The 25,726-nt window shown below is 43.0% G+C and overlaps 1 protein-coding gene across 1 annotated transcript in view; it reads left to right on the forward strand.

Moving 5' to 3' along the window:
* Positions 1-4,576: 4,576 nt before the first annotated feature.
* The window catches only part of LOC124009926 (carboxyl-terminal PDZ ligand of neuronal nitric oxide synthase protein-like), a 31,616-nt gene continuing 10,466 nt past the window's right edge, over positions 4,577-25,726 (forward strand). Inside the window, exons 1-8 of the mRNA XM_046322179.1 lie at positions 4,577-4,952; positions 5,416-5,487; positions 11,893-11,985; positions 12,907-12,965; positions 13,118-13,226; positions 21,197-21,341; positions 21,688-21,806; positions 23,637-23,783. Of these exons, the coding sequence (XP_046178135.1) occupies positions 4,848-4,952; positions 5,416-5,487; positions 11,893-11,985; positions 12,907-12,965; positions 13,118-13,226; positions 21,197-21,341; positions 21,688-21,806; positions 23,637-23,783 (849 nt within the window). The 5' untranslated portion in view covers positions 4,577-4,847. The remainder of the gene's footprint in view (positions 4,953-5,415; positions 5,488-11,892; positions 11,986-12,906; positions 12,966-13,117; positions 13,227-21,196; positions 21,342-21,687; positions 21,807-23,636; positions 23,784-25,726) is intronic.

Here is a 25,726-nt window from a genome sequence, read left to right on the forward strand (position 1 = left end):
TTATCGAGGCTGAATGACATAACGGTTAAGAATCGTTATCCGCTTCCCCCTTCATCAGCCTTCGAGATTCTGCAGGGAGCCAGGTGCTTTACTAAGTTGGACCTTCATAACGCTTACCATCTCGTGCGCATCAGAGAGGGGGGACGTGGAAAACGGCGTTTAACACTCCGTTAGGGCATTTTGAGTACCGGGTTCTGCCGTTTGGTCTCGCCAATGCGCCAGCTGTTTTTCAGGCATTAGTTAATGATGTTCTGAGAGACATGCTGAACATCTGTTTTTGTCTACCTTGACGATATCCTGATTTTTTTCACCGTCACTCGAGATTCATGTTCAGCACGTTCGACGTGTTCTCCAGCGCCTTTTAGAGAATTGTCTCTACGTGAAGGCTGAGAAGTGCTCTTTTCATGTCTCCTCCGTTACTTTTCTCGGTTCCGTTATTTCCGCTGAAGGCATTCAGATGGATTCCGCTAAGGTCAAGCTGTCAGTGAGTGGCCCGTTCCAAGGTCACGTGTCGAGTTGCAGCGCTTTCTGGCGTTTCATTCGTAATTTCGGTCAAGTTGCTGCCCCTCTCACAGCTCTTACTTCTGTCAAGACGTGTTTTAAGTGGTCCGGTTCCGCCCAGGGAGCTTTTGATCTTCTAAAAGAACGTTTTACGTCCGCTCCTATCCTGGTTACTCCTGACGTCACTAGACAATTCATTGTCGAGGTTGACGTTCTCAGAGGTAGGCGTGGGAGCCATTCTATCCCAGCGTTCCAGTCTGACGATAAGGTTCATCCTTGCGCTTATTTTTCTCATCGCCTGTCGCCATCTGAACGCAACTATGATGTGGGTAACCGCGAACTGCTCGCCATCCGCTTAGCCCTAGGCGAATGGCGAAAATGATTGGAGGGGGCGACCGTTCCATTTGTCGTTTGGAGAGACCATAACAACCTTGAGTACATCCGTTCTGCCAAACGACTTAATGCTCGTCAAGCTCGTTGGGCGTTATTTTTCGCTCGTTTCGAGTTTGTGATTTCTTACCGTCCGGGTTCCTGATGCCTTATCCCGTCTTTTTAGTTCTTCTGTGGCTTCTACTGATCCCGAGGGGATTCTTCCTTATGTTGTCGGGTTGACAGTCTGGGGAATTGAAAGACAGGTTAAGCAAGCACTCACGCACACTGCGTCGCCGCACGCTTGTCCTAGTAACCTTCTTTTCATTCCTGTTTCCACTCGTCCAATTTGTAAGTCGCTCTGGATAAGAGCGTCTGCTAAATGACTTAAATGTAAATGTAAATCTTCGTCGCGTCCATCCTGTCTTCCATGTCTCCTGTGTCAAGCCCTTTCTTCGCACCCCCGTTCGTCTTCCCTCCCCCTCCCGTCCTTGTCGAGGGTCGTTCATGGACATGCGTTCTCGGGGACGGGGTCCCGTACTTAGTGGATTGGGAGGGTTACGGTCCTGAGGAGAGGAGTTGGGTTCCGTCTCGGGACGTCCTGGACCGTTCACTGATTGATGATTTCCTCCGTTGCCGCCAGGATTCCTCCTCGAGTGCGCCAGGAGGCGCTCGGTGAGTGGGGGGGTACTGTCATGTTTTGCCTTATATTGTCTTGTCATTTTGCTTTTCCTTCTGTTCGTTTTCCCCTGCTGGTCTTTTTAGGTTCGTTCCCCTTTTTCTCTCTCCCTCTCTCTCTCTCTTCTCTCTATCGTTCCGTTCCTGCTCCCAGCTGTTCCTATTCCCCTAATCAATCATTTAGTCTTCCCACACCTGTTCCCTATCTTTTCCCCTGATTAGAGTCCCTATTTCTCCCCTTGTTTTCCGTTCCTGTCCTGTCGGATCCTTGTATATTGTTCACCGTGCTGTGTCTTTGTATCGCCCTGTCGTGTCGTGTTTCCCTCAGATGCTGCGTGGTGAGCAGGTGTCTGAGTCTGCTACGGTCAAGTGCCTTCCCGAGGCAACCTGCAGTTTATTATCGAGTCTCCAGTCAGTTCTCGTGATTACGAGTGGAATTGTTTTTTATGCTTTATTTACCGCTCCGATTTGTCTAGGAGTATTGCTATTTCCTTTAACTGGATTAAAGACTCTGTTTTCGCCAAGTCGCTTTTGGGTCCTCATTCACCTGCATAACACATTTGCTGATGATACTCTGAACAGCTAGTCAATGAACAGCATTCTTGCATAAGTATTCCTCTTGTCCAGATGGGATAGGGCAGTGTGCAGTGTGATGGCGATTGCATCGTCTGTGGACCTATTGGGGCGGTAAGCAAATTGAAGTGGATCTAGGGTGACAGGTAAGGTGGAGGTGACTAGTCTCTCAAAGCACCGTTATTATTTCCTACCCTGATGCCTAGTCTCTTTACCCTGCCTTCATGTACACACAGACCATTCAAAAGTTTGGACTCACATACTCATTCAAGAGTTTTTCTTAATTATTTAACATTTTCTACATTGTAGAATGATAGTGAAGACTTAAACTATGAATTAACATATATGGAATCATGTAGTAACCAAAAAGTGTTAAACAAATCAAAATATATATTATACTTGAGATTCTTCAAAGTAGCCACCCTTTGCCTTGATGACAGCTTTGTACACTATGGCATTCTCTAAATCAGCTTCATGAGGTAGTCAACTGGAATTTGTTTCATTTAACAGGTATGCCTTGTTAAAAGTTAATTTGTGGAATTTCTTTTCTTCTTAATGTGTTTGAACTAATCTTTTGTGTTGTGACAAGATGGGGGTGGTATACAGAAGATAACCCTATTCGGTAAAAGTCCATATTATGGCAAGAACAGCACAAATAAGCAAAGCAAAAAGAAAGTCCATCATTACTTTAAGACATGAAGGTCAATCAATATGGAACATTTCAAAAACGTTGAAAGTTTCTTCAAGTGCAGTCACAAAAACCATCAAGCACTATCATGAAATTGGCTCACATGAGGACCGACACAGAGTTACAGAGGATACATTCATTCGAGTTAACTGCACCTCAGAATGCAGCCCAAATAAATGCTTCAGAGTTCAAGTAACAGACACATCTCAACATCAAATGTTCAGAGGAGACTGGGTGAATCAGGGCTTCATGGTCGAATTACTGCAAAGGAAGAAACCACTACAAAATTACACCAATAAGAAGAGACTTGCTTGGGCCAAGAAACTCGAGCATTGGACATTAGACTGGTGGAAATATGTCCTTTGGTCTGATGATTCCACATTTGAGATTTTTAGTTCCAACCCGCCGTGTCTTTGTGAGACGCAGAGTAGGTGAACGGATGACCTCGCATTGTGTGGTTCCCACCTTGAAGCATGGAGAACGAGGTGTGATGGTATGGGGGTGCTTTGCTTGTGACACTGTCTGTGAAATATTTAGAATTCAAGGCACACTTAACCAGAATGGCTACCACACCATTCTGCGGTGATACGCCATCCCATCTGGTTTGCGCTTAGTGGGACTATCAGTTGTTTTTCAACAGGACAATGACCCACCACACCTCCAGGCTGTGTAAGGGCTATTTGACCAAGAAGGAGAGTGATGGAGTGCTGCATTAGATGACCTGGCCTCCACAATCACCTGACCTCAACCCAACTGAGATGGTTAGGAAAGAGTTGGACCGCAGAGTGAAGGAAAAGCAGCCAACAAGTGCTCAGCATATGTGGGAACTCCTTCAAGACAGTTGGAAAAGCATTCCTCATGAAGCTGGTTGAGAGAACACCAAGAGTGTGCCAAGTGTTCATCAAGTCAAAGGGTGGCTACTTTGAAGAAACTCAAATATAAAATATCGATTTTTTTGGTTACTACATTTTTCCATTTGTGTTATTTCCTATTTTTGATGTCTTCACTATTATTCTACAATGTAGAAAATAGTGAAAATAAAGAAAACCCCAAGGATGAGTAGGTGTGTCCAATCTTCTGACTGGTAATTTATCTACCTCAAATAACACAGCACAATGATCTGGTGCTGGTGCAGTCCTCACTGTAGCTCCATTCTTATCTTTTTTCCCTCTTGTTAATCTTTTTCTTTTCATTGTTATTTTTAAACTCCGCGTTCTTGGGAAAGGCTCATAAGCGAGCGTTTCAAGGTAAAGTATACACCAGTTGTATTCTTCGCATGTGGCAAATAAAAATGGATTTGATTTGGAACGCGCGTAAACTGCACATCACCTGTTGTTTTTATTTATGGCCAAAACAGGAAAAACGGACAACCTTGCCTTGAGGGGATTTGATTAATCTGTCTCGGGACCCCGTGTAGGCGTGTTTTGCACCGGGTGAAATTTGATTGCGTTCGTTTTAGAACCGGGTTGCCTCCCCGGCGTGAGCCAGGTGCCCAGTTCAAAGCACACGGCAAAGTCGGCTCAAAACAAAAGTGACGTGGTAATGAGTACGATTCTGAGTTTTTACGTCAGTGTGATTTGCTTTTGATAAAATCATGTTATCTGCCTTCCCAATGACAACTAGTTTGACAATTCAAACATGCATTTAATGGAAAATATATGTATGTTTCTGGACGATGCACCATGCTGCGTTACACTGGCGCAGATTACGGTTAAATTTGAGATGTACACTCCTCCCTCACCGCTTTTGCCCGTTTCCTTCATGGGCCATAGACCGGTGCCCTGCACCTCAGCATAATCGAATCCGGCCCTTGAGAATTGTGCGTCATCCAAAACAGCACGAGAGCGGCAGATATTCTATATCGGACTGTATAGAATTGGACCGCTAGACGCATATTGTGTTAACATAGTGGTTCCATTCCATAGGCGACTAACCAATCAAAGACCTTCGTGAGTGTTGAGCGAGATGCGCGTATTTACAGTATTCTAATAGCGTTGGCATAAAACTAGTGTCGGACTAGTCGTGTATCGGAAGGGCGATGCCAGGGATAACCAAGTATAATTTAGTGGATGATGCACAGGACTTGAGGATCCCCATGCACAACGAGGCGGCATTTCAGCATGGGGTCTGCTTTGAGGCAAAGGTAAGGTTACCTAGTAGGCTATAAACTACAGTAACCGCTTATCAATGTGGGGCAACAATGTAGTTTATGGGATAACAGGAGTGACCCAGCGTCGCGCTTAGTAAATCATGAATTGATATCTAAAATGACATTCTTCCAAAATGTTATGACAGTACAATATAATGAGGATATATGCACATGTTTTATTTTAATCGTACGCTAATATTATGCTGTGCTTGTTAATTGAATTCTAAATGTACTGTATTAGATTATAGGTGCGCTTTTGACATCTATTAATTCATTTTATTAAGCTATATACCAACTTGTTTGCTATTCAAATCCATTTACAGTACCTTAACAATTTATTCAGAATGTATAGTGAACTCCTTTTGATAAGAAGCAGTTGAGATCAGAGTAAGAGTTGAAGATGTCGATAGGCTACTTGAATTACTAATGACGTCTCATAACTTTGTAAATATTATAGTACATTGGCAGTCTGGAAGTCGGTCGTCCAAATAGCCGAATGGAGATAGTGGCTGCAATGAGAAGGATAAGGGTAAGACACTTTCAACAATGCAATCTGTGAGCCATAATATTAAATGCATTTCTCTCCCATCCAGAAAAAAATACTTTCGCTATATATATGGAATATTGCAATGCCCTTCAAAACTTGGACTGTATGTGTGTGTGTGCATGCACGCAAATAATAAGAGACTAATATTCTACTCTCTCACATTGGTATGGTATCTGCATATAAAACAGAATGACATTGCCTCTTATCAAATATTGCAAGTCAATCATAATATTCTAAGGCTATAAGACTAAAATAACAGTCTAAAGGCCCCAACAGACTACGATTTTTAGCAGTCTTATGCCACGTTTTGGCGGACACAGACAAAAAGTCCACGTCGTGGGCAAATTCTTAGGTTCATAAATGATTGTCGGACATCTTGGCTCGTTTAGTGTGGCAGCAGCTGTGCTCTAATGCCCATACTAACATACTGTATACTACATACTTTAGGGATGCGTTCATAAATTCAGAACGTTGTCAGATTCAGAGAGTTTTTCGCTCTCTGAGCGTTGCACACTAGGTGCTCGGGCTGAGGAATAGGGTTGATCAGAGCGTTCTGACCTCACAACGGCAGTCAAGCACCCAAGCTAATTGGCTAACATTGGCTAGCTTGCTAGTTAATTCAAGACACAAATGAGAGAAGAACTCACTCTGACCATTTTACTCACCCTAGCAGAGTTGGTTAGGCTGTTTTTATGTTATCCAGAGCATTGGTGACAGTAACTGTGCTGATGGCAACAATTTAATTACGCTTTTTTTGCCAACATTTACTGACACCGACCATATTCAACTGGTGTTGCAGTTTTTCTGCGCTCTTGCACACTCAGACAAGTGCTCTGAAATCGGAGTAGATAGCCAGAGGGTATTTACGAGCGCACCCTTAATGAGTATCTACTACATACTAAATACCATTAGTTCATTTTAGTATACTGTAAATGAATCATTTCAGTTGAGCATACTAGTGCTTCGCTTTTGCTATGCAACCTCTTGTTAGCTTGTTAGCATAAATTACTAGCTAGACATTTTACATTTTCGGGTGTGTTCCTAAATTCAATCTGGAGTACCAGGGAGCACTCAGAGTGAGCTCTGGGCGTTCGTAAATTCAGAGCTTTTGTTAGATTGCCCGTTTGTAAATTCAGAGTGTTTTGCTCTCCAAGCATTCAGAGAGCACAGTGGACGCTCTGGTCAAAGAGTAGGGTTGATCCGAGTGTTCTGACCTTACAATGGCAGTCAAGCACCCAAGATAACTGGCTAACTTGCTAGCTACTACCAGACACAAATGAGAGAACACCTCACTCTGACCAATTTAATCACCCTAGCAGAGCTGGTTAGGCTGTTTTTATGTTATCCAAAGCATTGGTGACAGTAACTGTGCTGCTGGCAACAATTTAATTACGCTTTTTTGCCGACGTTTACATTTAACGGGTGTTGAGCGTTTGTAAATTCACCAGTTATTCTGCGCTCTTGCACACTCAGACAAGTGTGCTCTGTAATCGGAGTAGATAGCCAGAATTAACCATGTCCATTGAGAACGCACGCCTATACCACTTAGCTAAGAATGACGTGAATAACCAAGTCAATAAACATTTGATAGTTAGTTAGATAGCATATAGTTAATATACTGCCTGGCAAGTTCGATGTATTTAGTAGTCAACTAACGTTAAGTAAGTATCTAACATACTGGTACATACAGCTGTAATGCTATGCGGTTCGTAAGGATAGCGTAGATAACAAATTGTCAGCCAACGTAATTTATTTGAAAAAATCATTACTTTATTACATTGCTCAACATCTTAGCATTTTTCAAAATTAGTTAAAGCAATTAATTTGTATCCTCTCCTCGAAATTCGGCTGCATATTTTCTGCCATTTTCTTCAAATCTGAAAATGTGAAGCCACGCCCATTTTGCGAAGAATAGCATTATGGGCCCTAAAAGCACGGAAATAGTGTCCACTGTTTGCATACTTCGTATTTTGGCGAATTTAATACGACATCCGGGAACTTTTGGCATACTAACTATATCCATACTATGACCAATAAGCCGAATACATACTCAATTTACATCACAAATAATACTGTTAGTGAGGTTAGTATGACTATTCGAACACAGCTACGTTCTGCCGATTAAGTAACAACACTATGTGCGGTCGTAGGCTCGGACAAAGTTATGGCAGTCAGAACGTTTTAGCATTTATAGTGTAGTGTTCCGGGTGTTACAAGCCGATGCCGGTGACTGACCAATGGGAACACGGTCGGCACTGAGTCGGCACACAATATTATGATTATTGGGAGTTGTCATATTAATTAAATAGTTCGATAAAAACATTTGCATACATTGCAAGAATAATGATTTCCCTAATAATCTTGTTGACATGGCAAATAAATGTAAAAAATGGCAATCAAAATGAACATTCTACCATAGAAACCATGTTACTTTTGGGAAGCCTGTTTGATTCGGAGTTCCTATGTGAAAACTATTTCTAAGATGCATATTTTCAGTTTTTCCGAACTCACTTGGGAAGCTTGTGCTGCGGGTGCTGGCACATGCACAGATTAAATCGACCACTGCAGTTGATGTCGGCTGACGTAGCCTCGCAAGCCAATCGCAGAATGTGGCGATAGAATTTAAGCAAATCATACAATCTAGCCAGGTTGATATCAAGATTTTAATTGGACAACATCGCACAGTGTGACAGAATAATAGTAAAATATTGAATCTGATGTACAGTGTGGGAAGGCCTTAAACCAGCCATCTCTTCCAATCTTATATAACCAATATTTCTAACCATCTCTGTTTGAAGAGTCCTCTTTCTAAATCTTAAAACCAATACCCCTAACCATCTCTTTAAGAGACATCCACTCCTCTGGAGAGATGAGACGGAGATGGCAATGGTGTCTGGCATTAATGGATACTGCAGCGGGCCAGAGTATTACAGTGTTACAGAGAGGATTTAACTGCTGCAGAGTCAGCTGGGAGAGCCAAATGTTACATTTAATCTAGTGATGCGTCTGTGTCACACAGAGGTCGGCCAGTCCCTCAATGACACCCAGAGAGGGACAATTTCTATATGTTTTATTTTCACATGCACAAGTAAAGTGAAATGCTTAAGTTGCCTGCTCCACCCAACAGTGCAGTAATCAATATCAAAATAGTTTAATAAAAAAATCTATCTATCTATCTATCTATCTATCTATCTATCTATCTATCTATCTATCTATCTATCTATCTATCTATCTATCTATCTATAAGAAAGAAAACACGAACAATAAGAAATAAGAAACAGTATGTTTAAACAGTACAGTATGTAGTAAACAGTATGGCAGCAGCATAAGTGGTGGGTGGGTGTGTGTGTCTGGTGGCGATTGTGTGTGTGTAAGTGTTTGTTAGAGTGACAGTGTAGACGTGATAGGTGGATATACATGAATACTTAAGATAATATACTAGTGGTAATACATGCATGTAAACAGGAGTAATAGTGACCTGTAGCAGGATAAATAGATAGATACTCATGGTAATGGAAATCAATAATCAATGAACAGCAGTGTAGTGGTTGTATTTAACAATCTTATGGCCAGGGGATAGAAGCTGTTTAGGAGTCTGTTGGTCTGAGCCTTGATGCACTGGTACCGTCTGTTGGTCTGAGCCTTGATGCACTGGTACAGTCTGTTGGTCTGAGCCTTGATGCACTGGTACCGTCTGTTGGTCTGAGCCTTGATGCACTGGTACAGTCTGTTGGTCTGAGCCTTGATGCACAGGTACCGTCTGTTGGTCTGAGCCTTGATGCACTGGTACCGTCTGTTGGTCTGAGCCTTGATGCACTGGTACCGTCTGTTGGTCTGAGCCTTGATGCACTGGTACAGTCTGTTGGTCTGAGCCTTGATGCACAGGTACCGTCTGTTGGTCTGAGCCTTGATGCACCGGTACCGTCTGTTGGTCTGAGCCTTGATGCACCGGTACCGTCTGTTGGTCTGAGCCTTGATGCACTGGAACCGTCTGTTGGTCTGAGCCTTGATGCACTGGTACCGTCTGTTGGTCTTGAGCCTTGATGCACTGGTACCGACTGTTGGTCTGAGCCTTGATGCACTGGTACCGTCTGTTGGTCTGAGCCTTGATGCACTGGTACCGTCTGTTGGTCTGAGCCTTGATGCACTGGTACAGTCTGTTGGTCTGAGCCTTGATGCACAGGTACCGTCTGTTGGTCTGAGCCTTGATGCACCGGTACCGTCTGTTGGTCTGAGCCTTGATGCACCGGTACCGTCTGTTGGTCTGAGCCTTGATGCACTGGAACCGTCTGTTGGTCTGAGCCTTGATGCACTGGTACCGTCTGTTGGTCTTGAGCCTTGATGCACTGGTACCGACTGTTGGTCTGAGCCTTGATGCACTGGTACCGTCTGTTGGTCTGAGCCTTGATGCACCGGTGGTTGGTCTGAGCCTTGATGCACTGGTACCGTCTGTTGGTCTGAGCCTTGATGCACTGGTACCGTCTGTTGGTCTGAGCCTTGATGCACTGGTACCGGCTCCACCATCTGACGGGAGCATGGAGAACAGTCCATGTCTCGGGTGGCCAGTCTTTGGCCATTTTTAGGGCCATTCACAGACACTGCCTGGCATGTACTTCCTGGAAGGCTGTGAGCTCACCCCCAGTGATGCGCTGGGCCATCCGCCCCAACCTCTGTAAGGCATTCCTGTCGAGGGTGGTGCAGTTGTCATACCAGACAGTGATACAACCAGTCAGGATGCTCTCAATGGAGCAGCTGTAAAAGGTTCTAAGGATGTCAGGAGCCATGGCAAATCGTGTCAGCCTCCTGAGGGAGAAGAGACACTGCCGTGCCTTCCTCACAACTGTGCCAGTGGGAGAGAACCCTGATCCTCGGTGATGTGGACACCGAGGAACTTGAAGGTATTGACCCTCTCCACTGCGGCCCCATCGAAGTGAATGGGGCTGTGCACCTGCCCATGTTTCCTGAAGTCCACGATCAGCTCCTTGGTCTTGCTGACATTGAAGGAGAGGTTGTTGTCCTGGCACCACATTGCCAGGCAGTGGTGTAAAGTACTTAAGTAAATAAATACTTTGAAATACTACTTAAGTCGTTTTTGGGGTATCTGTACTTTACTATCTACTGTATGTTTTGTACTACTTTTACACCACTACATTCCTAAAGAAGATAATGTATTTTTTACTCCATACGTTTTCCCTGACACCCAAAAGTACTCATTACATTTTGAATGCTTAGGCGGACTCACAAAACACACGTGCTTTGTTTATAAATTATGTCTGAGTGTTGGAATATGCCCCTGGGTATCCGTAAATAAATAAAAAACAATAAAATTGTGCCATCTGCTATGCTTAATATATACAGTACCAGTAAAAAGTTTGGACACACCTAGTCATTTAAGGGTTTCTTTATTTTTACTATATTGTAGAATAATAGTGAATACATCAAAATGATGAAATAACACATATGGAGTCATGTAGTAACTAAAAAAGTGCTACACAAATCAAAATATATTTTATATTTCAGATTCTTCAAAGTAGCCACCCTTTCATAAAATAGTCCATAGGCCAATACTAAAAATGAAGAAAAAAGTAAAAAGTCAGCCATTAGAACAGGCAGAATATCATGTATTTTTATAGGAAAAGAAGAGCAGCATGGAGAATCTTCAAACCTTTGACATGAGAGAATCCTGATGAGCCTTTTGGTTGAGGATCGGAGGGGGGAAAATGCTTTTGATAAAAGTCCTCATTTGATCAATTCGACATCTGATGTTGTGTTTCCTCATTTGGGGAAAACATGTTTATTTTAGATTAGTATTTGTCGTTTAGATGTCTGGTCCCTTTGACTGCAGTGAGGCAGCGAGAACGGTTCTAACTACTCAAAGGCAAGAATAAAAGCGGTGCACACTGCCGAGTCTTCCTTCATGTCTAATGCACTCTGAGGGGAGGGGGAACCTAGATGCTGGAGACTTTGCCAGCTCTACCATCTGACTTTTCCTGTCTTCTTCAGCCTTAGGCAACTTTGTGTTGATCCGAATGTTGATTTACTCTCAGCAGCAGATGGTGTCTTGTAGGGACAACGATGGTAAATACTTAAGTACTCACTCCCTGCCTTAATGCATATGTTTCCATCTCTTCACATCTCTACAGGAACTGTATCTCTGACAAGGTTGAGGAAAATTGGAATAGGAGTCTAAGTTTACTTCCTGAATATGAATGAATTGAAATGGAATTTACTCCAACCCTGCTCTGTGGTTATGTGCAAACTATAATGACATGATACACACACAAAGACCACGATGTCACCACTAGGCTGTACACCGTAAGCTTGTGTGGATCATTTTATATACCAGTTTCATGTACAAATCTATGGAATTTACATTTCCCCCCACAGTATGAATTCAAATTGAAGAACATCAAGAAGAAGAAAGTCAACATCATCGTGTCTGCGGATGGTGTAAGGGTGGTTTTGCGAAAAAGGAAAAAGGTAAGTCCCCTTCAAAATATGAAATACCTGATGAAGTCAGAGTAGCTACCAAAATGTTGGTCTTGATTATGAATTGTTCTATTGGAGAATGTGTGCCTTTTCCTACATTTGAATGAGCTTGACTGTCTTGTGCTCATAGTGAAAACTCACGTCAACATTTTAGCCACTTAGCAGATGCCCTTATCCAGAGTAAGTTCCTTTTATTTATCCTTTATTTAACTAGGCAAGTCAGTTAAGAACAAACTCTTATTTACAATGACGGCCTACCCCGGACAACACTGGGCCAATTGTGCGCCGCCCTATGGGACTCCCAATCACGGCCAGATGTGATGCAGCCTGGATTCAAACCAGGGACTGCAGTAACACCTCTTGTTCTGAGATGCAGTGCCTTAGACCACTGTGCCACTCAGGAGCCACTCTCTACACTCACAGTAGTGAGTGGATACATTTCATTTGTACTTTTGTACATCAACTATTATTTTGCACCAAGGTCAATGATACAAGAAACTGAAACTGTTATTTCTTAGCCCATCAAATTGAAGGGCTAGAGTTACTAAATGTTTCCACCAGTGTGAAGTGTACAACTGTTATTTTCCAGATGCAGTAAATCAAAAGGAAAATTAATCATCAGTGATGAAAAGACGGTTCTATGGTCAGACGTAAACAGGCTTCCTTTGCGTATGGAGGCGGAATGGCTTATGGTTGTGAAATGTGGTGATTTGAGGAATGATCGAATGCCATAGCTCTCTGTCCTTCATGGAAGCTGCAAGGTCCCTCATCTTGTGACTCTGCAGATGGAAAGAGTTGAAGAACCTCCATATATACTTGTTTCTTATAGTTGAAACACTGACCCTAAGTCATAAGTCATAGGAGTGAATTACAGTGTTGCGTAAGTGTTGTCACTCTGTGGTTGTGTTCCAGAGGAAAGAGTGGTCTTGGGATGACAATACAGTCATGATAACACAAGACCCCATCTACAGGTAAAGACAGGCACCAATTGCCCTCAAACATAACCCTCTTTAAGACTATTCTTTGCTATGTCCATACAAACCCATTGATGATTTTTGATTGAGTAGTTCAGATTGAAATCAATCAAATTCTCGTGATCAAGATACTTCCCCGTCCCATTTAGGATTTTCTATGTGTCACATGACGCCCAGGACTTGAAGATCTTCAGTTACATTGCAAGAGATGGAAAGAGCAACATGTTCCGTTGTAATGTCTTCAAATCCAAGAGGAAGGTAAGACCTTAGAGATCCTATAATTCTACAGTATACAGTAGAAGTCAGAAGTTTACATACACCTTAGCCAAATACATTTACATTACATTTACATTTACATTTAAGTCATTTAGCAGACGCTCTTATCCAGAGCGACTTACAAATTGGTGCATTCACCTTATGACATCCAGTGGAACAGCCACTTTACAATAGTGCAACTAAATCTTTTAAGGGGGGGGGTGAGAAGGATTACTTTATCCTATCCTAGGTATTCCTTAAAGAGGTGGGGTTTCAGGTGTCTCCGGAAGGTGGTGATTGACTCCGCTGTCCTGGCGTCGTGAGGGAGTTTGTTCCACCATTGGGGGGCCAGAGCAGCGAAAAGTTTTGACTGGGCTGAGCGGGAACTGTACTTCCTCAGTGGTAGGGAGGCGAGCAGGCCAGAGGTGGATGAACGCAGTGCCCTTGTTTGGGTGTAGGGCCTGATCAGAGCCTGGAGGTACTGAGGTGCCGTTCCCCTCATAGCTCCGTAGGCAAGCACCATGGTCTTGTAGCGGATGCGAGCTTCAACTGGAAGCCAGTGGAGAGAGCGGAGGAGCGGGGTTACGTGAGAGAACTTGGGAAGGTTGAACACCAGACGGGCTGCGGCGTTCTGGATGAGTTGTAGGGGGTTAATGGCACAGGCAGGGAGCCCAGCCAACAGCGAGTTGCAGTAATCCAGACGGGAGATGACAAGTGCCTGGATTAGGACCTGCGCCGCTTCCTGTGTGAGGCAGGGTCGAACTCTGCGGATGTTGTAGAGCATGAACCTACAGGAACGGGCCACCGCCTTGATGTTAGTTGAGAACGACAGGGTGTTGTCCAGGATCACGCCAAGGTTCTTAGCGCTCTGGGAGGAGGACACAATGGAGTTGTCAACCGTGATGGCGAGATCATGGAACGGGCAGTCCTTCCCCGGGAGGAAGAGCAGCTCCGTCTTGCCGAGGTTCAGCTTGAGGTGGTGATCCGTCATCCACACTGATATGTCTGCCAGACATGCAGAGATGCGATTCGCCACCTGGTCATCAGAAGGGGGAAAGGAGAAGATTAGTTGTGTGTCGTCTGCATAGCAATGATAGGAGAGGCCATGTGAGGTTATGACGGAGCCAAGTGACTTGGTGTATAGCGAGAATAGGAGAGGGCCTAGAACAGAGCCCTGGGGGACACCAGTGGTGAGAGCGCGTGGTGAGGAGACAGATTCTCGCCACGCCACCTGGTAGGAGCGACCTGTCAGGTAGGACGCAATCCAAGCGTGGGCCGCGCCGGAGATGCCCAACTCGGAGAGGGTGGAGAGGAGTATCTGATGGTTCACAGTATCGAAGGCAGACGATAGGTCTAGAAGGATGAGAGCAGAGGAGAGAGAGTTAGCTTTAGCAGTGCGGAACGCCTCCGTGATACAGAGAAGAGCAGTCTCAGTTGAATGACTAGTCTTGAAACCTGACTGATTTGGATCAAGAAGGTCATTCTGAGAGAGATAACGGGAGAGCTGGCCAAGGACGGGACGTTCAAGAGTTTTGGAGAGAAAAGAAAGAAGGGATACTGGTCTGTAGTTGTTGACATCGGAGGGATCGAGTGTAGGTTTTTTCAGAAGGGGTGCAACTCTCGCTCTCTTGAAGACGGAAGGGACGTAGCCAGCGGTCAGGGATGAGTTGATGAGCGAGGTGAGGTAAGGGAGAAGGTCTCCGGAAATGGTCTGGAGAAGAGAGGAGGGGATAGGGTCAAGCGGGCAGGTTGTTGGGCGGCCGGCCGTCACAAGACGCGAGATTTCATCTGGAGAGAGAGGGGAGAAAGAGGTCAGAGCACAGGGTAGGGCAGTGTGAGCAGAACCAGCGGTGTCGTTTGACTTAGCAAACGAGGATCGGATGTCGTTAACCTTCTTTTCAAAATGGTTGACGAAGTCATCTGCATTTAAACTCAGTTTTTCACAATTCCTGACATTTTATCAGGGTAAAAATTCCCTGTCTTAGGTCAGTTAGGATAACCACTTTATTTTAAGAATGTGAAATGTCAAAATAGTAGAGAGAATTATTTATTTCAGCTTTTATTTCTTGCATCACTTTCCCAGTGGGTCAGAAGTTTACATACACTCAATTAGTATTTGGTAGCATTGCCTTTAAATTGTTTAACTTGGGTCAAATGTTTCAGGTAGCCTCCCACAAGCTTCCCACAATAAGTTGGGTGAATTCTGGCCCATTCCTCCTGACAGAGCTGGTATAACTGAGTCAGGTTTGTAGGCTTCCTTGCCGGCACATTCTTTTTCAGTTCTGCCCACACATTTTCCATAGGATTGAGGTCAGCGCTTTGTGATGGCCACTCGAATACCTTGACTTTGTTGTCCTTAAAACCTGTTACGGCTAGACGTTCCGCTAGCGGAACATCCGGTGAAATTGCAGAGCTCAGAATTCAAATTAAATTATTAGAAATATTTAACTTTCATAAAATCACAAGTGCAATACACCAAACTAAAGCTTAACTTCTTGTTAATCCAGCCACCATGTCAGATTTCAAAAAGGCTTTACGGCAAAAGCAAACTATGTGATTATCTGAGGACAGCACCCCACGATAGAAACACATGAAAATCATATTTCAACCAAGCAGGTGCTACACGAAAGTCAGAAGTAACGATATAATTCATCCCTTACATTTGAAGATCCTCTTCTGTTGGCACTCCAATATGTCCCAGAAACATCACAAATGGTCCTTTTGTTCGATGAACTCCTTTTTATATCCCCAAAATGTCCATTTATTTGGCGCGTTTGATTCAGAAAAACACTGGTTCCAACTCGCCCAACATGACTACAAAGTATCTAATATGTTACCTGTAAACTTGGTCCAAACATTTCAAACAACTTTCCTAATCTAACGTTAGTTATTTTAAAACGTAAATAATCGATCAAATTTAAGACGGAATATACTGTGTTCAATAGCGGATAAAATGAAAGTGGAGCGAGTTCCAGGTCGTGCGCACCAAACAAAAATGTACACTTGGTTTGACACTCAGAAAGGAAAGGAAAAACATCAACCAATTTGTAAAGACTGTTGACAGCTAGTGAAAGCCATAGGAGCTGCAACCAGGTGCCTCATAAATCTAGTTCCCCATAGGAAACTAATTGAAAACAGTGATCTCAATTTTTTTCCTGGATGGTTTGTCATCAGGGTTTCGCCTGCCAAATAAGTTCTGTTATACTCACAGACAGGATTTTAACAGTTTTAGAAACGTTAGAGTGTTTTCCATCTACATCTACCAATTGTATGCATATCCGAGCTTCTGGGCCTGAGAAACAGGCTGTTTATTTTGGGCACGCTTTTCATCTGGACGTGAAAATACTGCCCCCTAGCCCAAAGAGGTTCAATTAAGCCATTTTGCCACAACTTTGGAAGTATGCTTGGGGTCATTGTCCATTTGGAAGACCCATTTGCGACCAAGCTTTAACTTCCTGACTCATGTCTTGAGATGTTGCTTCAATATATCCACATCATTTTATTCCCTCATGATGCCATCTATTTTGTGAATTGCACCAGTCCCTCCTGCAGCAAAGCACCCCCACAACATGATGCTGCCACCCCCATGCTTCATGGTTGGGATGGTGTTCTCCGGCTTGCAAGGCTGCCTCTTTTTCCTCCAAACATAACGATGGTCATTGTGGCCAAACAGTTCTATTTTTGTTTCATCAGACCAGAGGACATTTCTCCAAAAGTACGATCTTTGTCCCCATGTGCAGTTGCAAACCGTAGTCTGGCTTTTTTATGGCGGTTCTGGAGCAGTATCTTCTTCCTTGCTGAGCGGCCTTTCAGGTTATGTCGATATAGGACTCGTTTTTACTGTGGATATAGATACTTTTGTACCTGTTTCCTCCAGCATCTTCAGAAGGTCCTTTGCTGTTGTTCTGGGATTGATTTGCACTTTTCGCACCAAAGTACGTTCATCTCTAGGAGACAGAATGCGTCTCCTTCCTGAGCGTTTTGACGGCTGTGTTGTCCCATGGTGTTTATACTTGTGGACTATTGTTTGTACAGATGAAAGTGGTAACTTCAGGCGTTTGGAAATTGCTCCCAAGGATGAACCAGAATTTTTTTCCGAGGTCTTGGCTTATTTCTTTTGATTTTCCCATGATGTCAAGCAAAGAGGCACTGAGTTTGAAGGTAGGCCTTGAAATACTGTCACGTCCTGACCTTAGTTCCTTTTTTATGTCTCTATTTTAGTTTGGTCAGGGCGTGAGTTGGGGTGGGCATTCTATGTTTTCTATCTCTATGTGTTTGGCCTGGTATGATTCCCAATCAGAGGCAGCTGGCAATCGTTGTCTCTGATTGAGAACCATACTTAGGTAGCCTGTTTTCCCACACTTGTGAGTGGTTATTTTCCGTCTCAGTGTTTTTCACTATACGGGACTGTTTCGGGTTTTCTTTATTCACTTGTTTGTTTGTTTTCTGTGTTCAGTGGAATAAATATGACGAACACTTACCACGCTGCATATTGGTCCGATATTTCCTACTCCTCCTCAGAAGAGGAAGACGACAACCGTTACAAATACATCCGCAGGAACACCTCCAATTGACTCAAATTATGTCAATTAGCCTATCAGAAGCTTCTAAAGCTATGACTTCATTTTCTGGAATTTTCCAAGCTGTTTAAAGGCAGAGTCAATTTAGTGTATGTAAACTTATGAACCACTGGAATTGTGATACAGTGAATTATAAGGGAAATTATCTGTTAATAATTGTTGGAAAAATGACTTGTGTCATGCACAAAGTAGATGTCCTAACCGACTTGCCAAAACTATAGTTTATTAACAATACATTTGTGGAGTGGTTGAAAAACGAGTTTTAACGACTCCAACCTAAGTGTATGTAAACTTCATACTTCAACTGAATGTTCTATGTGATGATTATATGGGTAACAAGGGTGTAGCTCTATGGGAGTGGGCTGTGTATGAGATTAAAGATATCCACAGGTTCCAGATCAGTGATATATAATCCGCTTATTTCTACAGGGTATCAGATCGTGGCAGCAGCTGCTTAGGGAAGGGGCAGGGAATAGGGAGGGAAGGGGGCTGGGTATAGGGAGTGTGCCATGATGCATTATATTTTACTTGGGACTCATGTATCAATAGGGATCGTCGAGGGCTTAGTCTATACTAAGACATACACACACGCTGTGCACGCACACACTTTTTTTTTGATCGATATGAACACAGTGCATACACATTTTATACACAGTACACCCACCTGATGAATTTCAATTTCACACAACCCTGCATGCAAGAAAAATTATTGGGAAAATGAATGGCACGCGACTACCCCATAGCTGCATATGGAACAGCGATACATTTCTGCATAACAGAAGCCTGGATAGCAACACCACCAATGAGGTTGGCTCTCATCACTTCACCATGGATACCAGTCATGTACTGTAGACAGTGACTGAGTGAAGCAGCATACTAATGAGTGCCTGCATCCCAAATGGCACCCTATTTCCTATTGGGGATTATGGGCCCTGGTCAAATGTAATGCACTGCGTAAGGAATAGGGTGCCATTTAGGACGCAGTCACAGAGTGAGGTGGGAAGAAAGAGGCTTTTAATTCTGTCCTTAATGTCATCTTCAAGCTGTACCACCCACCATCTTCACTTACCAGAGAACAGAGACACGGGCTGTAATCCTGTATAGTGTAGTCTTGCCATTCAGATGACTCCAGCCTTGAAGCTCTTATCGCAGGCTTCCAGATAGAACTTTTGCCATTGGAGGGGAGGGTGAACCGATGATGCTGGGCTTGATTTACTGGACTTCATGTGGCTTCCCATGGATCACTGTCTACGGTTTATAGTATCCCCAGAATCTTAGTGTTGACCTTGTCATCCATGTGGCTCAGTTGGTTGAAGCACAGTGCTGGTTTCACAAAAGGTTGTCGGTTCAATTTCAGCAGTGGCCATGCCAGTAAAAATATCTAAAAATGAAAAAAATAGTGTTATACAGTCTACATACTTGACATAGCACTTTACACAGTACATTGTTGATGCACCTTTGGCTGCAATTACATCCTTGAGTCTTCTTGGGTATGACCCTACAAGCTTGGCACACTTGTATTTGGGGAGTTTCTCCCATTCCTCTCTGCAGATCCTCTCAAGCTCTGTCAGGATGGATGGGCCACTCTGGCTGGGCCACTCAAGGACATTCAGAGACTTGTCCCAAAGCTACTCCTGCATTGTCTTGACTGTGTGCTTAGGGTTGTTGTCCTGTTGGAAGGTGAACCTTCACCCCAGTCTGAGGTCCTGAGCACTCTGGAGCAGGTTTTCTTCAAGGATCTCTCTGTACATTGCTACGTTCATCTGTCCCTCGATCCTGATTAGTCTCCCAGTCCCTGCCGCTGAAAAACATCCCCACACATAATGCTGCCACCACCATGCTTCACTGGTGCCAGCTTACCTCCAGACATGACGCTTGGCATTCAGGACTAAGAGTTCAATCTTGGTATCATCAGACCAGAGAATTTTGTTTCTCATAGCAAGTGTCATTTAGATGCCTTTTGGCAAACTCCGAGCGTGTTGGCACTCCTTTTACTGAGGAGTGACTTCCATCTGGTTGTCTTTCTGGAAGGCTCTCCCATCTCCACAGAGGAATTCTGGAGCTCTGACCATCGGGTTCTTGTTCACCTCTCTGACCAAGGCCTATCTCCCCCTCAGTTTGGCAAGGCGGCCTGCTCTAGGAAGAGTCTTCGTGGTTCCAAACTTCTTCCGTTAGTTTAAGAATCATGGAGGCCACTGTGTTCTTGGGGACCAATGCTGCAGACATTTTTTGGTACCCTTCCCTAGATCTGTGCCTCGACACAATCCTGTCTTGGACCTCTGCAGACAATTCCTTCAAACTCATGGCTTGGTTTTTGCTCTGACATGAACTGTCAACTGTGGGACCTTATATAGACAGCAATCAATTGAATAATCCACAGGTGGACTCTAATCAAATTGAAGAAACATCTCAAGGATGATCAATGGAAACAGGATGCACCTGAGCTCAATTTCGAGTCTCATAGCAAATGGTCTTAATACTTTTGTAAATAAGGTATCTCTTGGTTTTTATATATGCATTTGCAAAAATGTCTAAAAACCTGTTTTTGCTTTGAGTAGATTGTTTGTTATTTCATCAATTTTAGAACAAAGCTGTGAAGTAACAACATTTGGAAAAGGGGAAGGGTATCTGAATACTTTCCGAATGCACTGTATAACTATATATATATATATATTATTGTCACGTTATGGCGCACACCTGTCACCATCGTTACACGCACCTGCGTGTCTTCAGACTCACCTGGACTTCATCACCTCCCTGATTACCTTTCCTAGTTATGTCACTCGCTTTGGTTCATACCCAGGAGTTATTGTTTCTGTTCCTGTGTCATGTCTGTGCGTTGTTCGTGTTTCTTATTGTGTATTATGTTTTTATTTTTTTTGAACACTCACTCCCTGAACTTGCTTCTCCGGCCTCTAGGTCACCAGGCTGCTCGTTATGGCGCACACCTGTCACCTGCGTGTCTTCAGACTCACCTGGATTCCACACATGGTCACACGTGACAAATATAACTGTAGATAACTCAAGGAAAAACGGCTCTAGAATGAACCAATCCGTTACAACGAAAGCATGCACCTCTACAGTAGATCAGTAAGGCTACGTCGCTGAATTACTGTGCTTTTTGTTCTCTTCCTATTTCCATCCCTCACTCCCCCCCTCTTTCTATCTCCCTCTCTTTCAACTGATTCTCCTTTTATCTCCATCCCACTACCCCCTCTCCCCTTCCTTCCTCTTCCCCCTTTCTCCACACCTGATTCCGCCTCTGTCCTACCCTTCTCCTCTCTTTTCCCCCTCTCCTCCCTCCCCTCACCTACCTCTCTCCCCCGTCCCTCCGTCAACTCACCTCCCCCCTCCCCACTCCTCCCTCTCCCCCCTCCCCCTGCCCACCTCCAGTCCCAGGCCATGCGCATCGTGCGGACGGTGGGCCAGGCCTTTGACGTGTGCCACCAGCTGACCCTGCAGCAGACAGGGGAACAGATCTCAGAGGATGGAGGGGACACCAGCACTGCCGACGCAGAGGGGGCAGACGCCGTGCCAGGTGTGACTGGCATACTGTTTCATCTTTGCACAGTGGTGACATTCTCTGCTGAGGCTGAATCAGTTAGAGATTGTCGTGTGTGCTGTGACTCCAGCGAGTGTGGAGAGCAGCCAAGTTTGAATTCCATGTTTCAGTTTTTTTTGGTCTGAGAAAAGTGCTATAAAAATATTATGTACTATTCATTTGTATGTAAGGAATGGGTTATGTTTCACGTTTTTGCTTGTGATTGTTATTTTGTTTGTTGTTGTTGTCTCTCTGTCTCTGTCTCTGTCTCTGTCTCTGTCTCTCTTTCTGTCTCTCTCTCTCTCTGTCTCTCTCTCTCTCTGTCTCTCTGTCTCTCTCTCAGCCAAGAAGAGGTTGGCATTGTCTGATTCCACTGACCTTGAAGCCACTACAGAGGAGAGCATCGACCGTTTGTCATCCGACCAGGACAAGAGCCAGGACCTTCACAGTAAAGATGGGAAGGTAATGTGTATGACCTGGGTTGTGTTTATTAGAGCAAACCGTTGCAAAATGTTTTACAAAAGAAAACAAAATTATGTATTTTGTATTGGACAAGTTCAGGTAGTACATGGTTTTACTCTGTTTCAAAACCGTTTCCCACTACTAAACTCAGCAAAAAAAGAAACGGCTCTTTTTCAGGACCCTGTCTTTCAAAGATAATTCTTAAAAATCCAAATAACTCCACAGATCTGTGAAGGGTTTAAACACTGTTTCCCAACAATTAATGAACATGCTATACATAACCACAAAGCACCTTATTTTTTGCAGCGTAAAGTCGTGTTACCCAACATATACAGTGCCCTACAATTCCACAACCAAAGCTCATCCTTACGACATACGTTTGACTAAAATAAGGTATTGAAATATTCATCATCTCTCTTGTTCTATCGCTCATTTTGAAGGACATTCTCTCAGTCAGAGTAGAGAGAAGTTGAACGATCAGTCTTTTACAGTATACTATCAATAAACTAAACTGGTAAACTAAGGATCATCCTAAAAAAACAAACCATAAATATATCTGAAATGAGCTGAGATAGGGTTAAGGGTCAATCTAGACTCTAGATGAGTTGTTTTACTGTGATGTGGTAGATGTCTGTCTGGCTAACCTGCTGTACAATACAAGGAGGCACTCAAAGACATCCATCATTTCCATAAGGCTGATAACAACCGCTCTCTTTCATTCCAATAGTCTATTTTTTTGACTTTGTTTCAATATTTTTTTTAAAGATGAAATGCACTACACACTACACTAAACACTGAATAAAACAATGACGTCCCATGATGGTAGTGACTGCCCATTACTGGTTCACACTTATTTAACATATTTTATTGACATTACATAACTCTAATAAAATATGTCAGTTGTCTACTTTGTACATGTCCCCATGTGCAGTTGCCACAACATGATGCTGCCACCCCCATGCTTCATGGTTGGGATGGTGTTCTCTCTTTTTCCTCCAAACATAACGATGGTCATTGTGGCCAAACAGTTCTATTTTTGTTTCATCAGACCAGAGGACATTTCTCCAAAAGTACGATCTTTGTCCCCATGTGCAGTTGCAAACCGTAGTCTGGCTTTGTTATGGCAGTTTTGGTGCAGTTGCAAACCGTAGTCTGGCTTTGTTATGGCAGTTTTGGAGCAGTGGCTTCTTGCTGAGCGGCCTTTCAGGTTATGTTGTTATAGGACTCGTTTAACTGTGGATATAGATACTTTTGTACCTGTTTCCTCCAGCATCTTCACAAGGTTCTTTGCTGTTGTTCTGGGATTGATTTTCACTTTTCGCACCAAAGTACGTTCATCTCTAGGTTGGTGTTTCGTTGGTGTTCTTGTTTTTCTGGTTATCATTAAAGAATATGAATAACCTACCCCACGCTGCATCTTGGTCTAATTCCACCAACGACGATCGTTACAACTACTTCAAATCCCACTTGAGTAGAAGTCAAAGTATATGGTTTTAAATATAGTTAAGTTTCAAAAGTAAATATAATTGCTCAAATATACTGAAGTATCAAAAGTAATAGTATAAATTGTTTAAAATAATGTATGGGGTTGCAAAATGCCAGTAACTTCCCCAAAATGTCCTGGTTTTCCTGAAAGCCTGGTTGGATTCCTGGAATCAGGAGGGAATAAGCAGCAAATCTGGGAATCCTCCAACCAGGATTTCTGGAAAACCAGGGAATTTTGGGGAAAGTTACTGTTATCCTACAACCCTTGCAGTATGTAATGCATTGTGTATCCTCAGTCATTATAGATCATAATCACTGACCCGGTCCTCATTTTCCCCATCCAAGGACCCAACCCAGCAGCTGACCACATCCAGGTCAGGGCCACCTGTGTCAAGCTTGCTAGCTGTGGACTGCTCTGTGGCACACCAGGTGCAGCTTCTCCAGAGACAGCTCCAGCAGCAGGAGCAGCAGGCCCAGGCTGCTGCAGCACAGGTAGACACACGTTTCCAAACAGTTCCAAATGATGGTTTGCCTTGTTGAATGCAGCTCATGCGTGTGGGTCTGCGCTATTCAAACATGTTGATGTTCAGTTTGCCAAAGTAATGTACACTGTTAGTAAAGGCAGTTTAGACCAGAAACATACGCTTTGATTTGCAGTGCGTGAACAGTACCCTTAAAGTTGCTAGCTAACAACCTGAAAACTGGAGTGTGTGAACAGCACAAGTGGCTCAACTAGGGTTTCAAAGCTACCGGCAATTTACCAAAGTTACTGGAATATTCTGTAATTTTGATAATTAACTGGTAATCTATGGCAATCTATTGTACTTTGGTCATTTATATTTGAATAACTTGTTTTTTAAAGTATTTATTTTTATTTTTATATATATATATATTATAAGTATTCCTAAGTATTCCTATTATAAGTATTATATTATAGTATTCCTTTTGTATGACTTTGTCTGAGTTTCTAGTGGATACACCATATGGTTCAAGACAAAATGTATTTAAAAAGCATCTAATCAACAATGGAATTATTTTTCAATTAATTCTGCAACTCTTTCAACTAACTTATTTCACAACTGCCACCAGTTTGGCACCAAAATAAATTAAAGTGTGTAAAAAATTGATAGAAATTATATTTTATGCTGAAACCCTCATATTAAACACCAATGGTATTGACTAAATTGCCTGTTTATATTTAGGGCGATGTTTTACAGCCTTGTCATAAAAATGTGTATTTTAAAATCGTCTTAGCTGTTTGATTATTTTATATATTTTACAACGTGATATGGCCACACAGAGGGCCAGAGATAATTAGACACCTGTGATAATCTGAAGTACCCAAAAAGGTCACTTGATGTTATATGATTAAAAAATACATATATAAAAAATGTGAAGTTAGCAAAATTCTGATAATTTACTGGTAAACTTAGAATGTTTATATTCAGAAATATAACCTCCCTTTGCAACCCTAGGCTCAGCTGTTGTCCTACACACAAACCTTTGGTTTAATTTGTTTTGGTTGCAACCCTGAGGTATCCCTATAATGATTGACAGTTCAACAAGGCAATTGTGACTGTAAAGGGGGGACAAGACAGTGCGTTTCATCAAAGGTAGCGCTCATCTCTGCTGGAGTAATGAGACATTCCTTATGGCTAATGAGCAAGCCAGCTCAACGGTGTCACTCTGTGCTCTCTTTTCTGTTTCTTGTTCTCTCTTCTCTTTCCTATAATCACATGGCTTGGTCTAATGAGGTTTGGGCTTACTTTTGATTATAATGAGGGATTCTATCTAATGCTGATTGAACAGCGTCAGAATTGTAGAAGTGAAGAAACATTTGCTTTGATCTTGATCAGTGGGTGTGTGTACCATGGATTTTAATTAGATCTTGTGTGATGTGTGTGTTCGCATTTGTTTCGTGCCCCTGGTGTGTGAGCCTGCACACAAACATACCTACATACACCACCGGTCAAATGTTTTAGAACACCTACTCATTCAAGGGTTTTTCTTAATTTTTTACTAATTTCTACATTGTAGAATAATAGTGAAGATATCAAAACTATGAAATAACACATATGGAATCATGTAACCAAAAAAGTGTTAAACAAATCAAAATATATTTAATAAATAGCCATCCTTTCAAATAGCCACCCTTTGCCTTGATGACAGCTTTGCACACTCTTGGCATTCTCTCAACCAGTTTCATGAGGTAGTCACCTGGAATGCATTTGAATTAACAAGTGTGCCTTAAGTTAATTTGTGGAATTTCTTTCCTTCTTAATGTGTTTGAGCCAAACAATTGTGTTGTGGCAAGGTAGGGGGATATAGAGAAGATAATCCTATCTGGTAAAAGACCAAGGCCATATTATGGCAAGAACAGCTCAAATAAGCAAAGAGAAACGACAGCCCATCATTACTTTAAGACATGAAGGTCA

This window comes from Oncorhynchus gorbuscha, linkage group LG22 (assembly GCF_021184085.1).
Source record: "Oncorhynchus gorbuscha isolate QuinsamMale2020 ecotype Even-year linkage group LG22, OgorEven_v1.0, whole genome shotgun sequence".
Classification (NCBI taxonomy): Eukaryota; Metazoa; Chordata; class Actinopteri; order Salmoniformes; family Salmonidae; genus Oncorhynchus; species Oncorhynchus gorbuscha.